General features: G+C 53.3%; 7 protein-coding genes across 7 annotated transcripts; 6 read left to right on the plus strand and 1 right to left on the minus strand.

Annotated features, from left to right (window-relative positions):
* Positions 1 to 40: 40 nt before the first annotated feature.
* Positions 41 to 3,078, plus strand: J4E84_008833 (uncharacterized protein; the record flags this gene model as incomplete). The annotated part of the gene is made up of 10 exons (XM_049391402.1): positions 41 to 418; positions 467 to 997; positions 1,047 to 1,124; positions 1,211 to 1,424; positions 1,501 to 1,894; positions 1,944 to 2,491; positions 2,539 to 2,653; positions 2,702 to 2,740; positions 2,789 to 2,927; positions 2,974 to 3,078. 10 exons carry the CDS (start codon positions 41 to 43, stop codon positions 3,076 to 3,078), a joined length of 2,541 nt encoding a protein of 846 aa, XP_049240806.1.
* Positions 3,079 to 3,273: 195 nt separating this feature from the next.
* J4E84_008834 (uncharacterized protein) lies at positions 3,274 to 3,649 on the minus strand (the record flags this gene model as incomplete). Its single annotated transcript, XM_049391403.1, has 2 exons — positions 3,274 to 3,387; positions 3,455 to 3,649. The coding sequence occupies 2 exons, from the start codon at positions 3,647 to 3,649 to the stop codon at positions 3,274 to 3,276; spliced, it is 309 nt and encodes a 102-aa protein (XP_049240807.1).
* A 274-nt stretch (positions 3,650 to 3,923) lies between these two features.
* Positions 3,924 to 5,000, plus strand: J4E84_008835 (uncharacterized protein; the record flags this gene model as incomplete). The annotated part of the gene is made up of 3 exons (XM_049391404.1): positions 3,924 to 4,029; positions 4,094 to 4,625; positions 4,688 to 5,000. 3 exons carry the CDS (start codon positions 3,924 to 3,926, stop codon positions 4,998 to 5,000), a joined length of 951 nt encoding a protein of 316 aa, XP_049240808.1.
* Positions 5,001 to 5,420: 420 nt separating this feature from the next.
* J4E84_008836 (uncharacterized protein) lies at positions 5,421 to 6,298 on the plus strand (the record flags this gene model as incomplete). The annotated part of the gene is made up of 2 exons (XM_049391405.1): positions 5,421 to 5,984; positions 6,056 to 6,298. 2 exons carry the CDS (start codon positions 5,421 to 5,423, stop codon positions 6,296 to 6,298), a joined length of 807 nt encoding a protein of 268 aa, XP_049240809.1.
* A 405-nt stretch (positions 6,299 to 6,703) lies between these two features.
* J4E84_008837 (uncharacterized protein) lies at positions 6,704 to 7,161 on the plus strand (the record flags this gene model as incomplete). The annotated part of the gene is made up of 2 exons (XM_049391406.1): positions 6,704 to 6,786; positions 6,840 to 7,161. 2 exons carry the CDS (start codon positions 6,704 to 6,706, stop codon positions 7,159 to 7,161), a joined length of 405 nt encoding a protein of 134 aa, XP_049240810.1.
* A 3,375-nt stretch (positions 7,162 to 10,536) lies between these two features.
* On the plus strand, positions 10,537 to 11,759 carry J4E84_008838 (uncharacterized protein; the record flags this gene model as incomplete). Its single annotated transcript, XM_049391407.1, has 3 exons — positions 10,537 to 10,542; positions 10,696 to 10,702; positions 10,798 to 11,759. The coding sequence occupies 3 exons, from the start codon at positions 10,537 to 10,539 to the stop codon at positions 11,757 to 11,759; spliced, it is 975 nt and encodes a 324-aa protein (XP_049240811.1).
* A 1,405-nt stretch (positions 11,760 to 13,164) lies between these two features.
* On the plus strand, positions 13,165 to 17,722 carry J4E84_008839 (uncharacterized protein; the record flags this gene model as incomplete). The annotated part of the gene is made up of 4 exons (XM_049391408.1): positions 13,165 to 13,296; positions 13,353 to 13,732; positions 13,782 to 16,297; positions 16,902 to 17,722. The coding sequence occupies 4 exons, from the start codon at positions 13,165 to 13,167 to the stop codon at positions 17,720 to 17,722; spliced, it is 3,849 nt and encodes a 1,282-aa protein (XP_049240812.1).
* Positions 17,723 to 18,012: the final 290 nt, after the last annotated feature.

Raw genomic sequence — 18,012 nt, forward strand, 5'->3', positions numbered from 1 at the left:
GACGTTGATGTCATTGACTCCCGTGGGTTCTTGTAACTCGATGCCTGGACCCTATGTTAACCAAGGCGCAGTGAGAACATTCATCGAGCCCACCGTGATTCTAGTATCGACGAAGATTGACGACAAAGTCATCGACCGATTCGATCCAGAAGCCAGGAGCGACTGCGCAAGTAGCGACAACGACCAGTTTCGCCTTCCATTCCTGCTAGAAGTGAGACCACCCAATGAGTTCTCTTACGATGCTGCAAAGGGAAAACTTGTCAGCCTTCGCCTGGGGGACGAGAGCGGCACTCGTGTCAGTTTCAACATCCCAGGAGAGCTTGCATCAATGAACCATCTGGATGAAGAGGGCACATTAGGTCAGCAAGGGCAACTGCTCCGGCTCGCGGGTTGGATTGACCTCGACAGTCGTTCAACGGTATTCTTGCGCTTCCTGTGGGAAGCACACGTCGCTAATACTGCATAGGTCGGCTGCGCCGGAGCACTCATATCGTATCTTCAACGCCGACGCGCTGCGGCGTACCTGCCTGGCGATCGCTCAGCTTACCTCATGTTCCGTATCACAACACTGGAGATGTTCAGTCTTCGAGAGACGATGTTCATCAACGCGGATACGCTTCACTCGTTACAGATCATGGGTGCCGAATCGCATCCGCACTCGCACAACAAAGGGCCGACCAAAGCCAGCTCTGGCGAGAAGGAAGGGCTCTCCGTGTATGGGCTCTTCCACCATCTCGCGCGAACACCACAAGGAAGGTTCCTGCTTCGGCAACAGTTCCTGCGCCCTAGTCTCAACATCGATATCATCAACGAGAGGCTAAGCACGATAGGGGTTTTCGTTCGTCCAGATAACGATCCCGCTCTACAAGCACTCGTGCAGAATTTGAAGAACATCAGCAACATGCGTGCCATAATGGTCAACCTGAGAAAGGGTGTGGGCGGCTCAACAAAAGCAGGCGGAGGCTTCTCCAAGAGCATATGGACATCTATCAGAGCGGTACGTCGCGCAAACCCTCCATCGTACGTCATCAGGCTGATTGTGATAGTTTGCATTCCATGCGCTCAAGATCAAAGACACATTACAGGATGTTCTAGGCGGCGAGACCTTGTCTATCAGGAATAAGGTACTGCTAACCGCCAGCCTGTCAATCACCGCGAGGCCACACAAATAGCCTGCTGCGGTTCCTGATATTGCGACTGACATTTGCAGGTGTTCGAGAAGTTTGAAGGTTATCACCTGGCCCAGATCGGAAGGAAGATCAGTGAGACCATTGACTTGGCTAGTTCTGCAGAAGAAGGCCGGACTGTCATCATGCCAGGTGTTGACGACGAGCTGGACCAGATGAAAAGGACTCTAGACAGTCTTGACGACTTTCTCAACCGAGTAGCGCGGAAGCTGTCTGAGAAGATGCCCTCTGACATTCGTACGTCGATACGCTCCTGATAATGCTGGAAATTGCTACTCCGAAGTTACACCACGTCACATACTGATCAAACTAGGCGCCACCCTGAACGTCATCTACTTTCCGCAAATCGGGTTCCTCTGCACCACTCCCGTCAATGAACTAAGTGGAGACGCCGTCTACCAAGGCACCTTCGACAGTCCTTGGGAGAGGATGTTTGCCACTGAAGAGCAGGTCTACTTCAAGAACAGCGAAACCCGAGAGATGGATGATCACTTTGGTGACGTGTACGGCATCATCTCAGATCGCGAAATCGAGATTAGCCACGAGCTCGCGCAGTATCTGCTGCAATATGAAGAGCTGTTGACATCTTGTTCGGACGTATGTGGAGAGCTTGACAGCCTTCTTGCATTAGCACAAGGCGCGAAGATCTACAAGCTTTGTCGCCCTCGAATGACCCAGGACAATGTCATACGTATCAAGGGAGGCCGGTGAGTCGGGTCATCTGGATGCGGCATGTAGCCACTGACTTCAGTATAGCCATATCCTGCAAGAGCTCACAGTATCATCTTTCGTCGCGAACGACACGACTCTAAGAGGCGGGGAGGGCGATGGAGCTTCTGAGGAAGACGTCGATGATAGCTATGGTACCGGTACCCAACCGATTACGAGCTCTGCAAGTCGCCATACCTACGCGCACAAAGACAGCGCAAGCATGCTTGTATTGACCGGGCCCAACTACTCAGGCAAAAGCGTGTACCTGAAGCAGGTCGCGCTCATCGTATATATGGCCCATGTCGGATGCTTCGTCCCGGCAGATAGCGCAAAGATTGGGCTAACGGACAAGATTCTCTCCAGAGTCACGACGCGCGAGACGGTGTCTCGTGTCCAGAGCGCTTTCATGATAGATCTGCAGCAGATATCCCTTGCACTGAGCTTGGCAACGCGTCGCAGCTTGCTCATCATCGATGAGTTCGGCAAGGGAACTGAATCTAGTGATGGCGCTGGTCTGGCATGCGCAGTCATGGAGTACTTGCTGAGTCTGGGATCTGAGCGACCGAAGGTCATTGGTGCTACGCATTTCCATGGTGCGTGGTAATCGATCATCCATTCGTCAGCTGCTCATGCGTACCAGAGATCTTCGAAATGAACCTGCTTAAGCCGAGACCCGCTCTTGCATTCGGGCACATGGAAGTACGCATCGATGCCGAAGCGTCGGAAGTCAACGAGCAGATAACATATCTCTACAAGTAAGTATACTACAACAGCAAGAAATAGGGTATGCTAACAGCGCGTAGCTTTCGCGAAGGTCGAAGCACCTCAAGCTTTGGTACCTGGTAAGTCGATGACTTCCTCCTGATCTGTCTTTACTGACAGGACCAAAGCTGCGCCGCCATGAACGGCGTCCCTCCAGAGATTATACAACGTGCGGAGAACCTCATCCTCCTCTCTGTTCGCGGCGAAGACCTCGTAGCTGCGTGCTGTCAGATGCCGGAGGACGAAGCCGCAGAGCTTGAAGAAGCGGTATGTGAAGCTAGGCAGGTCGTAATGTTGGCTGACTCTGCGGTAGGAGCAAATTGCAAGGGACTTCCTTGAGGCCGACGTCTACCGCAATCCAAAGACTACGCTGGCCGACATACTCACTGTATCTACAACCACGGATTCGCGCAGCTAGAAGTGGATGCATCGATGATGACGTTCGGTAAGCGGGACGTGGACAGGACGAAGGTGGAAAGTGTGGGAAGGACCATGGATCGTGCAAAACACTACTCTGCTTTATCCCACGAGAGATCTTACAGCAGCAGCTCGATTGATTCGTAACGTAGACGTAAAATGAGATCCGACCTGGGCAGACGACGTGACGATGCTTTCAAGATTGCTCTACCTGATCCATGGCCTTGGTCACGTCTTCTTCCTTGAACCGATGCATAAGCTTCAGTGACGATATGGTCGTCTCTTTAGCTTCGGCTTTGTCGATGTGGATCTAGTTGAACATTCAGGTACTCCGTGCATTACACGCATATATAGACCCATGGTCCGGGTCGGCTTACCACCGGAGTATCGAACTCGTACGCGCTCTTCCACTTTTCTTGCCCTGCATCCATGACATTGATCTCCTCGTAATCAAATGGCCGCTTGACTCTGACATTCTGCACGACTGCTTTAGCCGTATCGCATAGGCCGCATGGGGTTCGGGTGAAGAAGGTGACGCGGCAAGCGAGCAGGCGGGATGTGGCGCGGAACATGTTGGCGACGTGTTGACAACCCACACACTCTCTCTTTAGCGATGACTACGAGCGTGCAATACGAACGGAGGCTTTGGGCTGACGCGACGGGAATTCCGAAGATGGAAAGCTTCAACGGCCAGGATATCGATTAAGCTTCGCGCTTGGACCCTATGATGACGGCTGATTTCCAGAATGTTCGGAACAAAATCTGGGGCATCGCAACACGACAAGCAGCGCGCATTCGACCTTTCCCTCCACTGGTTAAGCGCGTTATTGACAGCAATCGACAATCATGGCGAAGAAGTGTGTTCACAAGGGCTGCGGCAAGACGTACGAGGACGAGAACGAGGAGTGTGTTTACCATCCCGGCCCACCCAAATTCCATGAGGGGCAGAAAGGTAGGTCAGCACCACCAACACGTATATCACCAAGACCAGGACAGATGCTAATTGAATTCCCCAGGGTGGGAATGCTGCAAACCACGCGTCTTGACCTTTGACGAGTTCCTCGCAATCGAGCCGTGCACCAAAGGCAAGCACTCGGACGTCGACGACACACCCAAGCCCGAGCCCGTCAAAGCCCCCGACGTACCCAATGACACCCAAGTCAACCTCGGATCGCTCGAGGAATCGCTACCTGCGCCCGCCCCCCGATTACCCACCGCACAAGCCACGCCCAAGCCAAGCGCTTCACCGGCGCCGCCGCCAGAATCCGAAGACGACGACCCGAGTCTGGAGATCAAGGAGGGCATGACATGTCGGAGGAAAGGATGCGGCGCGACACACAAGGGAGGCGATAGGGAAGGAGAGAGCTGCATACACCACCCCGGTGCGCCCATCTTCCACGAGGGCAGCAAGGGGTGGAGTTGCTGTAAGAGGCGGGTCATGGAGTTTGATCAGTTCATGAAGATCGAGGGGTGCAAGACAAAAGACCGACATTTGTTCATCGGCAGCGGCAAGAAGAAGGAGGGCGAGGAGAAATTAGAGACAGTTCGGTACGTTCACCCTACCCTCCATGTTCAGACTACCCAAGCCCATCTACTAACCCCACCCCCAGACACGACTACTACCAAACCGCCACCTCGGTCGTCGCATCCCTCTACCTCAAGAAAATCGACAAAGCAACCGCCGTCGTCGACTTCCAACCCACACACGTCAAGCTCGATCTCCCCACCTCAGACAGCAAGCGCTACCAAACTGAATTCCCCCTCTTCTCGACTATCAAGCCGGAAGAGAGCAAGTTCAGAATACTGGGCACCAAGCTCGAGATGACGCTAGTCAAGGCCGATGGAGCTAGCTGGCCGGTACTGAGGAGCGACGATAAACCTACTGGGGAGATGATCCAGGTGGGTAGGGCGGGGAGGGCGTAGGGGTCCAAGTGATCTGGATGGAGTAGAGTAGAGTCATGCAGAAACGAAGTTACGTTAAATCAGGCATACTGCAGTTCATCATGAGTTTATGGGGTTGTGAGTATGTGGATATAGTAGGCATGGTGGACATACATGTGAGAGAGAGGGGGTGGCTTATTAATCATGACGCACCTCGCGCTCTAGCTATCTCCGCATGTTATGCAATCAGCCTTACAACATGCACATTTCCAATCTTGGGGAGGTTTACTAAACAGTGAACCAAGGTACCGAGGACTGTAGCAAGATATAAGTCGAATCGCCCGGTTCGTCATTGTTATTACACCAATCCTCCTCGACTAATCTCCTTCACAACAACCCACCCACCCAACATCCCCATACCAACTCAACCTACCCTCCCCTAGACCGCAGCCAAACCCAACAATGTCCCCCAAACCCCCCCTCATCACCATAATCGCCGGCGTCGGCCCCGGAACCGGCGCCTCCGTCGCCCGCAAATTCAGCCAAGCCTACCCCGTCGTCCTCCTCGCCCGCACCCCCGAATCCTTCTCTTCTCTCGCCTCTGAAATAAACGCGGCCGGCGGCCGCGCCCTCGGTATCGCCACAGACGTATCCTCTTCTTCCAGCTTGTCTTCCGCTCTCACCAACATAAAGAGTGAGTTTGGGGATGAGGTGGGGGCTGCGGCGGCGATTTTCAATGCTTCTGGTGCGTTTATGCGGAAGCCGTTTTTGGAGATTCCGAGCGAGACGTTTGAGAAGGGGTTGGGGGTTAGTGGGATGGGTGGTGTGTTGTTTTCGCAGATGGTCTTGCCGTTGTTGCTTAAGGGCGTGGAGAGGGGGGGTGAGGATACGTATCCGCCTAGTCTGATTTTTACGGGGGCGACGGCGAGTGTCAAGAGTAATGCGCAGATGGCGAGTTTCTCGACGGGGAAGTGGGCGTTGAGGGCGTTGAGTCAGAGTCTTGCGAGGGAGTTTGGACCGCAGGGTGTGAGTATAGCTTTTCTCGTTGGGTTGCTTTGTGGATGTGTCGTTTTCTGATACAGTGTGTCTGTGAGTAGGTTCATGTTGCGCATGCGATTATTGATGGGGTGATTGATATTCCGAGGACGAAGGAGTGGTTGAAGGATATGCCTAAGGAGGCTAAGTTGAGCGCTGATGCGGTGAGTAATAGTTCGACGGTGAGGAGATGCTTGAAGCTGATGTGTGGACAGATTGCAAACGATTATTGGTGGTTGCATACCCAGCCTAAGACGAACTTTACGTGGGAGATTGATCTTAGGCCTGCGGTTGAGAAGTGGTAGGTGCGGGCTGTCACGCTGAGAGGAATGTGGGATAGGAAAGTGGCGCATGAGAGTGTCATGAGTATCAATAGCAAACACTCTTCGTTCGCCGATGGTATAAGTTCCTGCGTCACCGCGTCAATATCTTTGATATCGCAGTAAATTTCTGCGTCACCGTGGATACCTTCACTTTGTTTTCACGCCCTCTCGAGGTGAAGACGAGTACGCTAGGAGGCCCTCAGTGTATATAAACTTTTCGATCTGACTTTGTTCTCTCTCTTTACTACCCACAACAACATTGCGGGTACCAAAACGCGCAAACCACTATATCCTTTGACGATTACATCACAAACACATCGAGGTATGCTTATTGGTGAATGCCTCTTGTATGCGGTAAACGATACTAAAATCCAGTAGATCTATAACATGTCTGGCCTCGGTAGCTCCCGCTGGTCCTCCAAGCCGACACCAAAGCCATCTGGAGATGATGCGAAGACTCCGGATGAGCCGTAAGTTTCTTTCACTTTGCCTCAACAGGGATGGTATACCAACAGTATTACAGCAAACACGTCGCCGTCCCGTCTTTCGGATTCACGATGCCTAAGTTCAGGAAGAAGTCCGCTCCCGTCGTCTCATCTTCAGTAGAGGCCAAGTTGGTCGAGACGAAGAAACCCGCGGCCAAGGTCGATGCTTCTCCCTGTCAAGAACTTGTCAAGGTCGAGACGGAACGACCGCAGTCCAAGGTCTCCGCCGCCATTCAGGCGACTCGAGACCAGATGGCCAAGTTCGTGGGCCTACGTCGTCAAGATCGCCCTTCCACGGCAAATGCGACGATTGGACATGGTCCGAGCGCGTCGTACGGAGGATATATCAGGAGAGGATAGATAGGCTGTAGTTGCCTGACATGACGTTCAGGGATCAGAGACAGACCAGGTACAGGAGGCTGGAAGCTACATTCAGCTTCCTGATGTTTGTATGACCAATCAAAGTACATTAAAAACCTCCTGGCTACCTCCCGCCATAGGCGATAGAATGATCAAAACTTGATTTAGACTCCATGTACCACAGTTTCGACAGACGCAACGGGTGCGACATAATATGCCCGAGGGCAGATAAGATGCAAGGTCTACACCGATCGTGCAGCAGCCAGATTGGGCCACTTGCAGAAAATCTCACTCATCAATGTCAGGCTGAACTTGGTCGCATGCGCATGCGCGACATAGTTCGCTAACCGTGGCGAGGGGAGAAATGTCCCATTTGGCCTGACGTACGAGTGCGGCGTATCCATGGGTAGTCGAGAACCCCTGGCACCTTTCATCTACAACGTCGTTGAGACGCAGAGTCGTTGGAGCGCATCGAGGTGATTTGCCGGGCAGAGGCAAATGCTAAGGCCGAGCCATCGAGATTGATGCCGCTTTCAGACCCGCGGAAGTAAGACAACGAGGCTACGTCTACCGGCCAACACGGCCTGGCGATATCATAGGTAGCGATATGCGTAGTTAGCTGGATGGGGCAAAAGATAGACGAGAGGCTCGCATCATGTGAAGGTGTTGCACCGTTCGGAGCCTTGCATACAACCATGCGGGACATGCGCTGGCGACGATGGGCATGGTTCTGACGGACTAGAGTAAGGTGACGGTGAAGCGCCTGGCTGACAGCCAAACGCAATCGACTGGGCGTATTTGTACGTGCGCCATAAGGCTCCGCGACACCTTACTACTGCATGCAGGCCCACCCACGTGTCAGCGCCCGTTCTGCGTGCGACAGCTCATGTGCTGGAGCAAGCAGAGAGGGAGGCGTTTGAGAGACTCGGACCAGGTGGGATTAGCGATAGATGGAGATGCGGTGCTAACCGGGCCGCTGGTGAAGTGGAAGGCTGCTGCTGCGACTGCGCGGCGGCCAACAGCTGGGCCGCTGGGGTGTCTGGCCGTGGGCTGTCAGGGTAAGCATAAGCTCATGACGGCAGACCGGCAGAGAAATCGCGGTGACTGGTAAGTTTGTCGGATGAAGCGATCGCTTAAATACCACGGTATGCTATGGCAGCACTCGCTGCAAGGACCAACGCCAAGTTGCTCTCGTCCCGTCGGAAGGGAAGGTCCAACGTTAATACCCGTGTGCCCGCAGCATCTAAGCCAGACGCCAGCCAGCACCCAACGCTGGAACCACACGAACCGGCGACCGCAGATTGTGCTGCCTGCTGCCCTGGAATACGCGACGATTGCGCAAGACCTCCGACCTGCATTGCATCTCGTCGTCGTCGTCTGGTAATCTTCGGCCCCAGCCCGTGACTGGCGTTTCCGGCAACCATCCCATCTCTCCGGCCCGCACATCGCAGCAACATCACCCGAAGACTCGATCAACAAGACGCGCGCAGCCTCGCAGCACCGCCATTCTTCATCCACACCCGTTCTCAGAACTCCCTGCACTCATCGCCAATATTCGCGCACCGCCTGAGCTGGGCGCCGTCGCGCATCTTCCCATGACCGGAGAGAATGCACCGCGGCTAACTGCACTGCCTGCTTACCCACCACAACAACGACATCAACGGCCGCCATCTCCTCCCGGACAGCATCAGCAACTGCAGTCTCCCCTAACCCAGCTGTCTCCATCCACCGTCAAGGCGTCTCCGCAGCAGACTCCCGGGCCCCTTGATGCCAGCGGCGGCAGTGCTGAGCCCTCAGCAAAACGAGGCATGCGCTCGCAGATTGCATGTACCAGATGTCGCCGAAGCAAGACCAAGTGCGAAAACACCGGTCAGGGCACGACGTGCAAGGCTTGCGCGAATACCAACCGCGACTGTACCTGGGACCACGCGGCTGTCGCAAGCAGTACAGGATCTGTGCGTCGCGATAGCACGGCCGATTTCGATGTAAGTCATCCTTTTTTGTCGCCCAATACTCCATTAGTCGTGTTGCATATCAACGTTCGTGGCTGAGTTCACGTCCTGGGCTATATCACGTGCTAGTGCTGACACCCCCAGGCCCCGCCCAAGAAGCGACGCAAATTGCTAGCACCAACATCAACTACAGCACAACGCTCGATAGAAGGCTTGGGCTCGCTTGAAGATGCGCTTCAATCACCATTGCTTACTTCCCAGGTCTGGGAAGAGCTGTTTGACATCTATGAGAAGCATTTCTCTACAGACTTCCCCTTCTTGCATAAGCGAACTTTCCTCAGCTCTGTGCGGCCGCCGCCTTCATCTGGCAGCTCATCTGAAGTTAAGACCCCGACTCAAGCTCCGACGCCGCGCGTGTATGCGCCTTTGCTCTTAGCCTTCCTTACCCAGACTGCTCGTTTCCATGACAAGCTCGTAGCGCAAATGGGTAATGACCCGATCAGGACTGCCGAATTCTACGCATCAGCGACTCGCAAGCAGATGGGAACGGAAGTCGTTGGGTCCCCGAATGTGGAAAAGATCCAAACACTCCTCATGTTGGGGTATTATGAATGGACCAATTTGCAAGGTACTGATGGCTGGATGAAGATCGGCGTTGCTATCAGAGCTGCCATATGCCTTGGGTACCCGCACCTGGATGTCGATGAAAGTGGACTACCTGCACCACTGAAAGACTGTGAAAAGGGCCTTTCGGAAAAGGACCAATTCATACTTCGTGAGACTCAGCGGCGTACCTTTTGGAGCTGCGTCCTCATGGATTGCTATCTGAGTTGGGGCGAGGATCGGCCGAGGATGCTTACGCCCGATCAACTTCAAAGAACTCAACTTGTCTGTAGCGATGGCGCATTCAATTTCGGAAAAAGAGCAAGAACAAGGCTTCTGGGTGAAGACGATGCGATGTATACTGCGCGGAGGAAACGATGGAACAAACATGCTGAGGAACGCCGTAATGACCACGACGGAGCAGATCGAGCCAGTGCCCTGGACGGGGGGAGGTGGGAAGTTGCTGAGGGGGAGGCAGAACTAACATGGTACATCAAAGTTGTTGTGATCTTCGGAGAAGTCTCACAATGGTCCTGTAAACGCGGCAGAAGGTCCGTTAGCCTCATTCATCCCGCCGCGATATTTGACTGACAACGTGTAGACAAGAAGGCAAGAATCCACCGTGGTGCGCAACGACTGGCTTCAAGAAATTGGAGGACAAACTCAAGCAGTTGAAGCGCGACCTTCCTGATCACCTCCAGCTGACCTCGGACAACAACGACGACCGTAGCTACAACTCGCCCGGCAAATACGTTGCGATACATGCAATGTACACATTGTGTTTTGTGTGGTTGTACAGAGAGTACATGCCCACATCACCATGGACGTTGACGTATCCCCGCGGCCCGTTGGACGAGCCACTAATTGATGAGAAACCCCCTGACCCTGACTACTGGATCAAGCAAGCCAAAGACTGTTGGAAAGCCTGCCTCGACTTCACAACACTACTTCATACTATCGAGAACTCACAAGTTCACAGCAATTTAGTACAAACGCCAACGGTAGCTTTCTCTTGTTTTGCCGTTGGAATAGGCAGTAAGTATCTAACAGTGATTTGGTCGGGTATTGCTAACCACCCCAGCCATCTACTGCCACTACTTTCCTCACATGGACCCGGACGACGCCCTCTCATCTCGTAAAGACCCTAGAGCCCATGATATCGCAAACGGCTTCCTACTGCGCATTTTGAGTCGCTTCAAGATGGCCCGCTCGTGGCTCAGTCAACTAGCAGAATGGCAAAGATATTACCGTCGTGAGAGGAAGAAGTACCGAGAGCTAAGCGGCCAGATCGATGATTCTCCAAAGAGCAACTCCAGCGACGGCGTCGCTAGCGGTGGGCTGAAAGACTATGCACAGCTCTTCGAAAGAACGCACAAGCAGTTCGGTGACATTGCCAACGCTAACGACAATGACGGACAATGGCCCGACAGGGACAAGGACCTCGCGGATACGAGACTGCCGCATGACGAAGACTCTGCAGAGCGCACCTTGCCTACCAGTGCGGCTTCAGTCAAGCATGAGTTGCAAGGTGCACCAGAAGAAAAGTCCAGTAACCAGTCCGGCTTTACTGCCGTCAACCACAATGGTCAACAAACTCCTCCAGCTCCGCCGCCAGTCACCCAACCATCAACCTACGCGCACGGCGGCCGTACACCTTCTTATGATCAAAACTCTCACATGCGCGCCACGGCACTGACATCACCACAACAACCCTACCCAGCATACCAGTATCCCAATACTCAGCATTCCCTGAGAAGTCCTTTCCAGCAGTCTGACCCCCGACAATCGCCTGTGCCAGCCCCGGCATCTGTCCCGATACACAGTGTCTACCAACCATGGCCACAAGCACGACCGCAGGAGTTACAGGAGCAGAAGGTGAACATGGAGATTTGCGGCGCTGCTACTTTCCCCAACGGCTGGGCGGGCGACGTCATGATTGGTGATAGTGCTCAAGACTTTAACAATTGGGGACAATATGGCTTTCCGACCATCCCGGATAACTCGGGGTATTATCAGTCTGGGTATTCGTATCCGCCGCAGTAGTTCTGTGGGGTTGGGATTGGGGTTGTTTTGTGCTTCGCGATGTTTAGTGTCAAGAAGCGTTTGGCGCGTGAGCAATGTTACGACGAACGTCCTTGGTCGTGTTTGATTTTCAGCATATCTGTTTGGCTTGTTGTCATCCACATTCTTTTGTTCCTTCCTTCGGCGCATGTTGCGGTTCTTGCTGTGGTTGGCTGCATTGGTGTGCCATTTAGATTCCTAAGGGCGACAGGATGTTATGTAGCGAATTTTGTTTCTTCACAGGCGGGTTACTTGTTATGCGATGATTTTGGGTTGGCATGCGACGGGAGAGTCGTGGGCGGATCGATCGGTCTTTATGCACATGTAGATGCACATGTAGATGCACGTATCGTATAGCATGTTTGTGGATTTGTGGCAATCTAGTAGTATCAATCCTGGCAGAAGCGTCTTCGACCGATCCCTGATGCATGAGGTTGATGATATTGACGCCGCAATCTGCCCAACGGCAATGCTGAGCGTATAACGAGTTTGACCTTTTCAAAGCACTTTGATGGAGTCATCCTTGAGAGGTTCATGAGAAACCTAGCGATGCAAGACGTATGAAAGACTCGAGATCGGTGTCTCTTCCATCAGCTCGCGCTGAGTATGGTTGCTTGCTTTTCGCGATGATCATGGCCTTGTTATGTCAGGCCAAATCAATGTACCTCGGTAACTCTCCCCCACATTCCATCACCACGAGGTTCCGACCCATCACTCATCATCCATGCCACCGCATCTCACCCCCGTCATTCCATCCGCAATTATCCCTAACAATTGACCTCCGAGCAAATTCGCCGATGCCCGTCGTCATCACACCGCGGATGCCTTTCCCAATTCAGGGCGGAAAGGCCTCAACCCAAGCTTCCGCAAGCATCCACAACTATACGACCAAGCATTAACCCTCACGCTAACCCCACTGATCGCCACCCTTCTGCACCGCCTGGGCAACGGCCATGGCGCACATCGGACGTGTTTCCCCGCCTGCCTCAACCGAGATGCGGGCATCGACTCCACTAACAAGCTTCCAAGCTGCGATATTGGTGGAATCGGTGCTTGCGTCTTCTGGCATGGTCTAGGATGCGGCGAAGCGACTAGACGTGCTAGTATCGCTACGGCTACTCATCCGGCTCAACACGCGGTCTTAGCACGCTCAACATGGGGGTAAACTGGGGAAAGTCGCTGGGGAAAAGAGGTATGTGCGTTCGGATCGCAATGGCACGAGCGGCATGGAAACGATGCTGTCATTACCTGACAGGAACGAGGAAAGATCCTGGTTCGGCTACATGCATACCGTCTGAAGCTCCGGAAGCTTTATATTGCTTGCTCTCCCCGCGGAATCTGACCGGGCCACAAGCAAATTGACCTTTGGTTTCGCATTTTGGTCAATATGAAGAGCTTCTCAAAGCTTGCAGGCGCGGTTGCGCTGGGATGTTTCGCAGTTGAGACTGCGGCGAGGGCTGTGGGGTATTCGCCTCAGCAGTGGATTAAGCCGTATAAGAGAGAGGCTTTGCAGGATATTGTGAGTTGCGGAGTTGATAGAATATCTTGGAACGATGATGGCTAACTAATATGCAGGTCACATGGGATGAAGACTCGCTCTTCGTACATGGAGAACGCATCTTTCTATACTCTGGCGAGGTCCACCCGTACAGATTACCGGTGCCTGATCTCTACTCCGATGTCTTCCAGAAGATCAAGGCTCTTGGCTACAATGGTGTTTCCTTCTACGTGGACTGGGCGTTGCTTGAGGGCAAACCCGGTGTTTACCGCGAAGAGGGTGTCTTTGACTTGAAGCCTTTCTTCGATGCTGCACAGGAAGCCGGTATCTACCTGATTGCTAGACCAGGCCCTTACATCAACGCTGAGGTTTCTGGTGGAGGCTTCCCCGGATGGATTCAGAGAGTCAATGGCACGCTGAGAACGCGTGCGCCTGACTTCTTGGAGGCAACTGATAAGTATGTCTCTTAACTGGAACTAAGTGGCGCTTTGCTAACAGCGGAATAGCTACATGAAGAATGTGTTGGCGACAATTGCGCCTGCGCAAATCACTAACGGCGGACCAATCATTCTCGTTCAGCCCGAGAATGAGTACACACAAGCCACTTCGGCTATCAAGCCTTTCCCGGATCCGATCTACATGCAATACGTCGAAGATCAGATTCGCGACGCCGGTATCATCGTGCCTTTGATCAGCAACGACGCCTCCGCTAAGGGCAACAACGCGCCCGGTCAACCTGCAGCTGTTGACATCTACGGCCACGATGGATATCCTCTTGGGTTCGACTGTGCCAACCCAACCACATGGCCAGATGGCAATCTTCCAACAAACTGGCATCAACTTCACGAGCAGCAGAGCCCCACTACGCCTTACTCCATCGTTGAGTTCCAGTCTGGCAGTTTTGACCCTTGGGGTGGACCCGGTTTCGACAAGTGCGGCATTCTGGTGGGCGCAGAGTTCAACCGTGTCTTCTACAAGCAACTTTACAGCTTCGGTGTCACCATCTTGAACTTGTACATGACTTACGGTGGCACCAACTGGGGCAACCTTGGTCACCCAGGTGGCTACACCAGTTACGACTACGCTGCACCGATCAAGGAGGACCGTCAAGTCGACCGCGCGAAGTACTCCGAGCTAAAGCTCCAGGCAAACTTCTTCAAGGTCAGCCCTGCGTACCTGACGGCTGCACGTGGCAATGCTTCGACTTCCAAGTGGACTACCAGCAGTGACCTTAGCGTTACTCCCGCCACCAACGAGAAGACGACATTCTACTTCGTCAGGCATTCCAAGTACAACTCGCTAGCTTCCACAACCTACAAGCTCAACGTTGCAACGTCGGCATTGGGCAACATTACTGTACCCCAAATGAACGGCACTTCGTTGACGCTGAACGGGCGCGATTCCAAGATCCACGTAAGCGACTACGATATTGGCGGCACCGCCCTTGTCTACTCTACTGCCGAAGTCTTCACTTGGCACAAGTATGAAGACAAGACTGTCTTGGTCGTGTACGGTGGACCTGGAGAGACTCACGAGTTGGCCCTTGCTGCTACTGGACTGGAAGTCGTCGAAGGCGATGTCAAGAGCATGACTACTAGTGGAGTCACAGTCTTGAACTTCAAGGCTGATGGAGGTAGAAAGGTGGCAAAGCTTGGAGCTGACAGCCCCATTTATGTGTACATGGTCGACCGCGTCGAAGCCTTCAACTACTGGGCCGTCGACCAGGCACCCCACGACTCGTCCAACCCTGTCATTCTCAAGGCCGGCTACCTGATGCGCACTGCCAACGTCACTGGCGACACTCTTGCACTCACTGGTGATCTCAACGCTACAACCACTGTTGAGGTTCTTGGTGGTGCATCATCTGATGTGTCCAAGATGACCTTCAATGGCCAGAACATCGACTTCACCACCTCCGAGCAAGGAACTTTGTGCGCCGACATTGAATTTACCAAGCCAGATGTCAGCCTACCCAAACTCAGCGAACTCGAGTGGAAGTACGTCGACTCGCTTCCTGAGATCCAACCCGGATACGATGACAGCGAGTGGACTGCGGCCGATCTGAAGAAGACGTACAACTCTCTGCGTCCTCTTGATACCCCCGTATCGCTATACAGCTCCGACTACGGCTACCATACCGGCACGCTACTCTTCCGCGGTACCTTCACGGCATCTGGAAACGAGACCATTTTCAACCTTACCACCCAAGGTGGCTCAGCATTCGGCTCATCCGCCTGGATCGGCGACCAATTCCTCGGTTCATGGCGCGGATACGACGCAGCCCTGAACGGAAGCGCCATTTTCACCATGCCCAACCTGACCAAGGGAAAGAAGTACACCATCACGGTCGTAGTCGACAACCAAGGTCTCGACGAGAACTGGACCATCGGCACCGAGACGATGAAGAACCCGCGCGGTATCCTAGACTACAAGCTATCCGGCCACGACGCCTCCGATATCACCTGGAAGCTCACCGGTAACCTGGGTGGAGAAGATTACCGCGACATCTCGCGCGGTCCCCTCAACGAAGGCGGCCTCTTCGTCGAGCGCCAGGGTCTGCACCTCCCCGGTGCGCTCTCCGCGACCGACGCTAAATGGACTGCTTCCGCCGGCCCCGTCGCCGACGGCATCTCCGCCCCTGGAATCGGGTTTTTCGCCACGGAATTCGATCTCAACATGCCAGCTGGCTACGATATCCCGCTCAGCTTTACGTTCACCAACGGCACTTCTTCTGGTAACAGTAGCAGCGGCGGTTCGAGTGTTCCTGCGTACCGCGTCCAGCTTTACGTTAATGGATGGCAGTATGGGAAGTATGTTAGCAATGTAGGGCCGCAAGTCAAGTTCCCTGTTACGGAGGGTATTCTGAACTACAACGGAACGAACTACCTGGGCGTCTCGCTTTGGGGACTCGACGGTGGGGCGACGAAGGTTGAGGGCTTTGAGTTGGAGGTTGATGCGGAGATTTGGAGTGGGATGAAGAAGGTGGGGACTGTCATGGGGATGGAGTATGAGAAGAGGGAGGGTGCGTATTGAAATGTTTAGTATGAGATATCTCTATCAACTGCTCTTACATGTGAAACTGTAATTTGCGGGATCGCTGCTCTGCTCCTTCGCGTCCTATCATTTCCAAGCTCTTGTCGACCACGGTACTGCGGTGACGCACCAGACACCCCCCGCGGACAACATCAAAGCTATCGCAATCATACCGTATACCAGAGCACCATCTAAATGACCTGCCTAAAGGATCAGACCGCAGTCTGAGTCAAAGGCGCACTCTGTTCATTCCCAGCTCTTGTGCTCCGTTCACTTTCGCTGGACCGCCTAGCGCGGTCTTGGCGGAGGTACAAACAAGCGCCTCCCCGCACCCACCAACATTGTGTCTACGCTCGACTTACCCTCGACAGAAGGTTAATTTGTCGACCCTCGCCCAAGATACGTGCGGTAGTCGCGCGAAACCACGATGACAACACAGTAAACCCTGCATAGGAGCTTCCCTTGATGCGCATGTACTAACGCTGGCAGCGTCGGCAATCCCCGCCGCGGAACGAGCTTCCTCGATTTACCTGGAGGTACCAAACATACACCGTGTTCTATATTGCTTTCACTAGCTAATTGAAGGGTTACAGAACTGCGTAATGTTGTCTATCAGCACTTCATCGACGATCTCAAGGACGAACCGGATTCACTACCATCAGGCTCTACTTTGAGTCAAAAGCGCAGGCTCAGTCGATTTGGATGGTCGGATGGCCATGCTTTTAACCTGGCCTCCGTACACAGACAGATACATGCTGAGTTTATGACCTTATATCGACACCAGGTGTACCACAACGGAAGTCGGCTTTTTTTCAATCATGTCGACTACTTCCTCGACTTATTCTTCGGTCAAAGTCTCAACTCCGGTCTAAAGGACGTTTCGTATCAGTTTGAGGTTCGAATGGGCGCTGCCGGGGACTATCTAGAGGCTGATTGGTCGCTCGACTTGCTGAAAGTTGTCTCGATCATGCGTCATCACCCGTTGATCAGCATTGCATGGAATCTGGAAGCGACATTCGACGATTCAGGGGTGGTGTACGCCGTGTCAGCCCTGAAGGACATGGATGTCCAACTATTCGGGAAATTGAATTCCGTCATGCTCTACTTGAACAAATATATCGAATCCAACCATTTCGGTAGGACCGAAATAGAGGCTGAAATGCCTTGTATGCTGAAGAGAGATGCGACTAAGCAAGATGTCAACAGCATCAAGTCGTTGTTGTACCCTACCAGATGCAGAGGTATTGAAGTGGAGATTAGTTGGGAGGGCAGCTTTCGGGGCTGGTCAGACTGGGAGTCGTACCCTGAGGATGATTGGTCAAGTAATGAGGAAGACGATTCAGATAGTGCCGAAAAGGTCTCAGACAACGGGGAAGATGATCCCGAGAGCAGAGACCAGATATTGTGCATGTAATGCGGACGGAATGAATGAATGAAGTGCGCCTTTGACTCAGACCGCAATCTGATCTTCATCCGAATTAGTCATTAACATATTATTTTGGTATACGGTATAGCTGCGATAGCTTTCATGTATGGGGACGGAGGATGACAAGAGGGAGTGTTAGCTCTTGTCTTCACCTTTACTACCCCTCTTTGGTTTACCGCGGTCTTGGCGGGACACTGACAAACGCCTCATCGTCAACAACAACATTACTTCTTTACAGTTCTCACCGAACCTTCCTACACAGTAGTTCCAGCCGTGGA

Source organism: Alternaria hordeiaustralica, assembly GCF_023758085.1.
Source record: "Alternaria hordeiaustralica strain BMP 2776 chromosome Unknown scaffold_24, whole genome shotgun sequence".
NCBI lineage: Eukaryota > Fungi > Ascomycota > Dothideomycetes > Pleosporales > Pleosporaceae > Alternaria > Alternaria hordeiaustralica.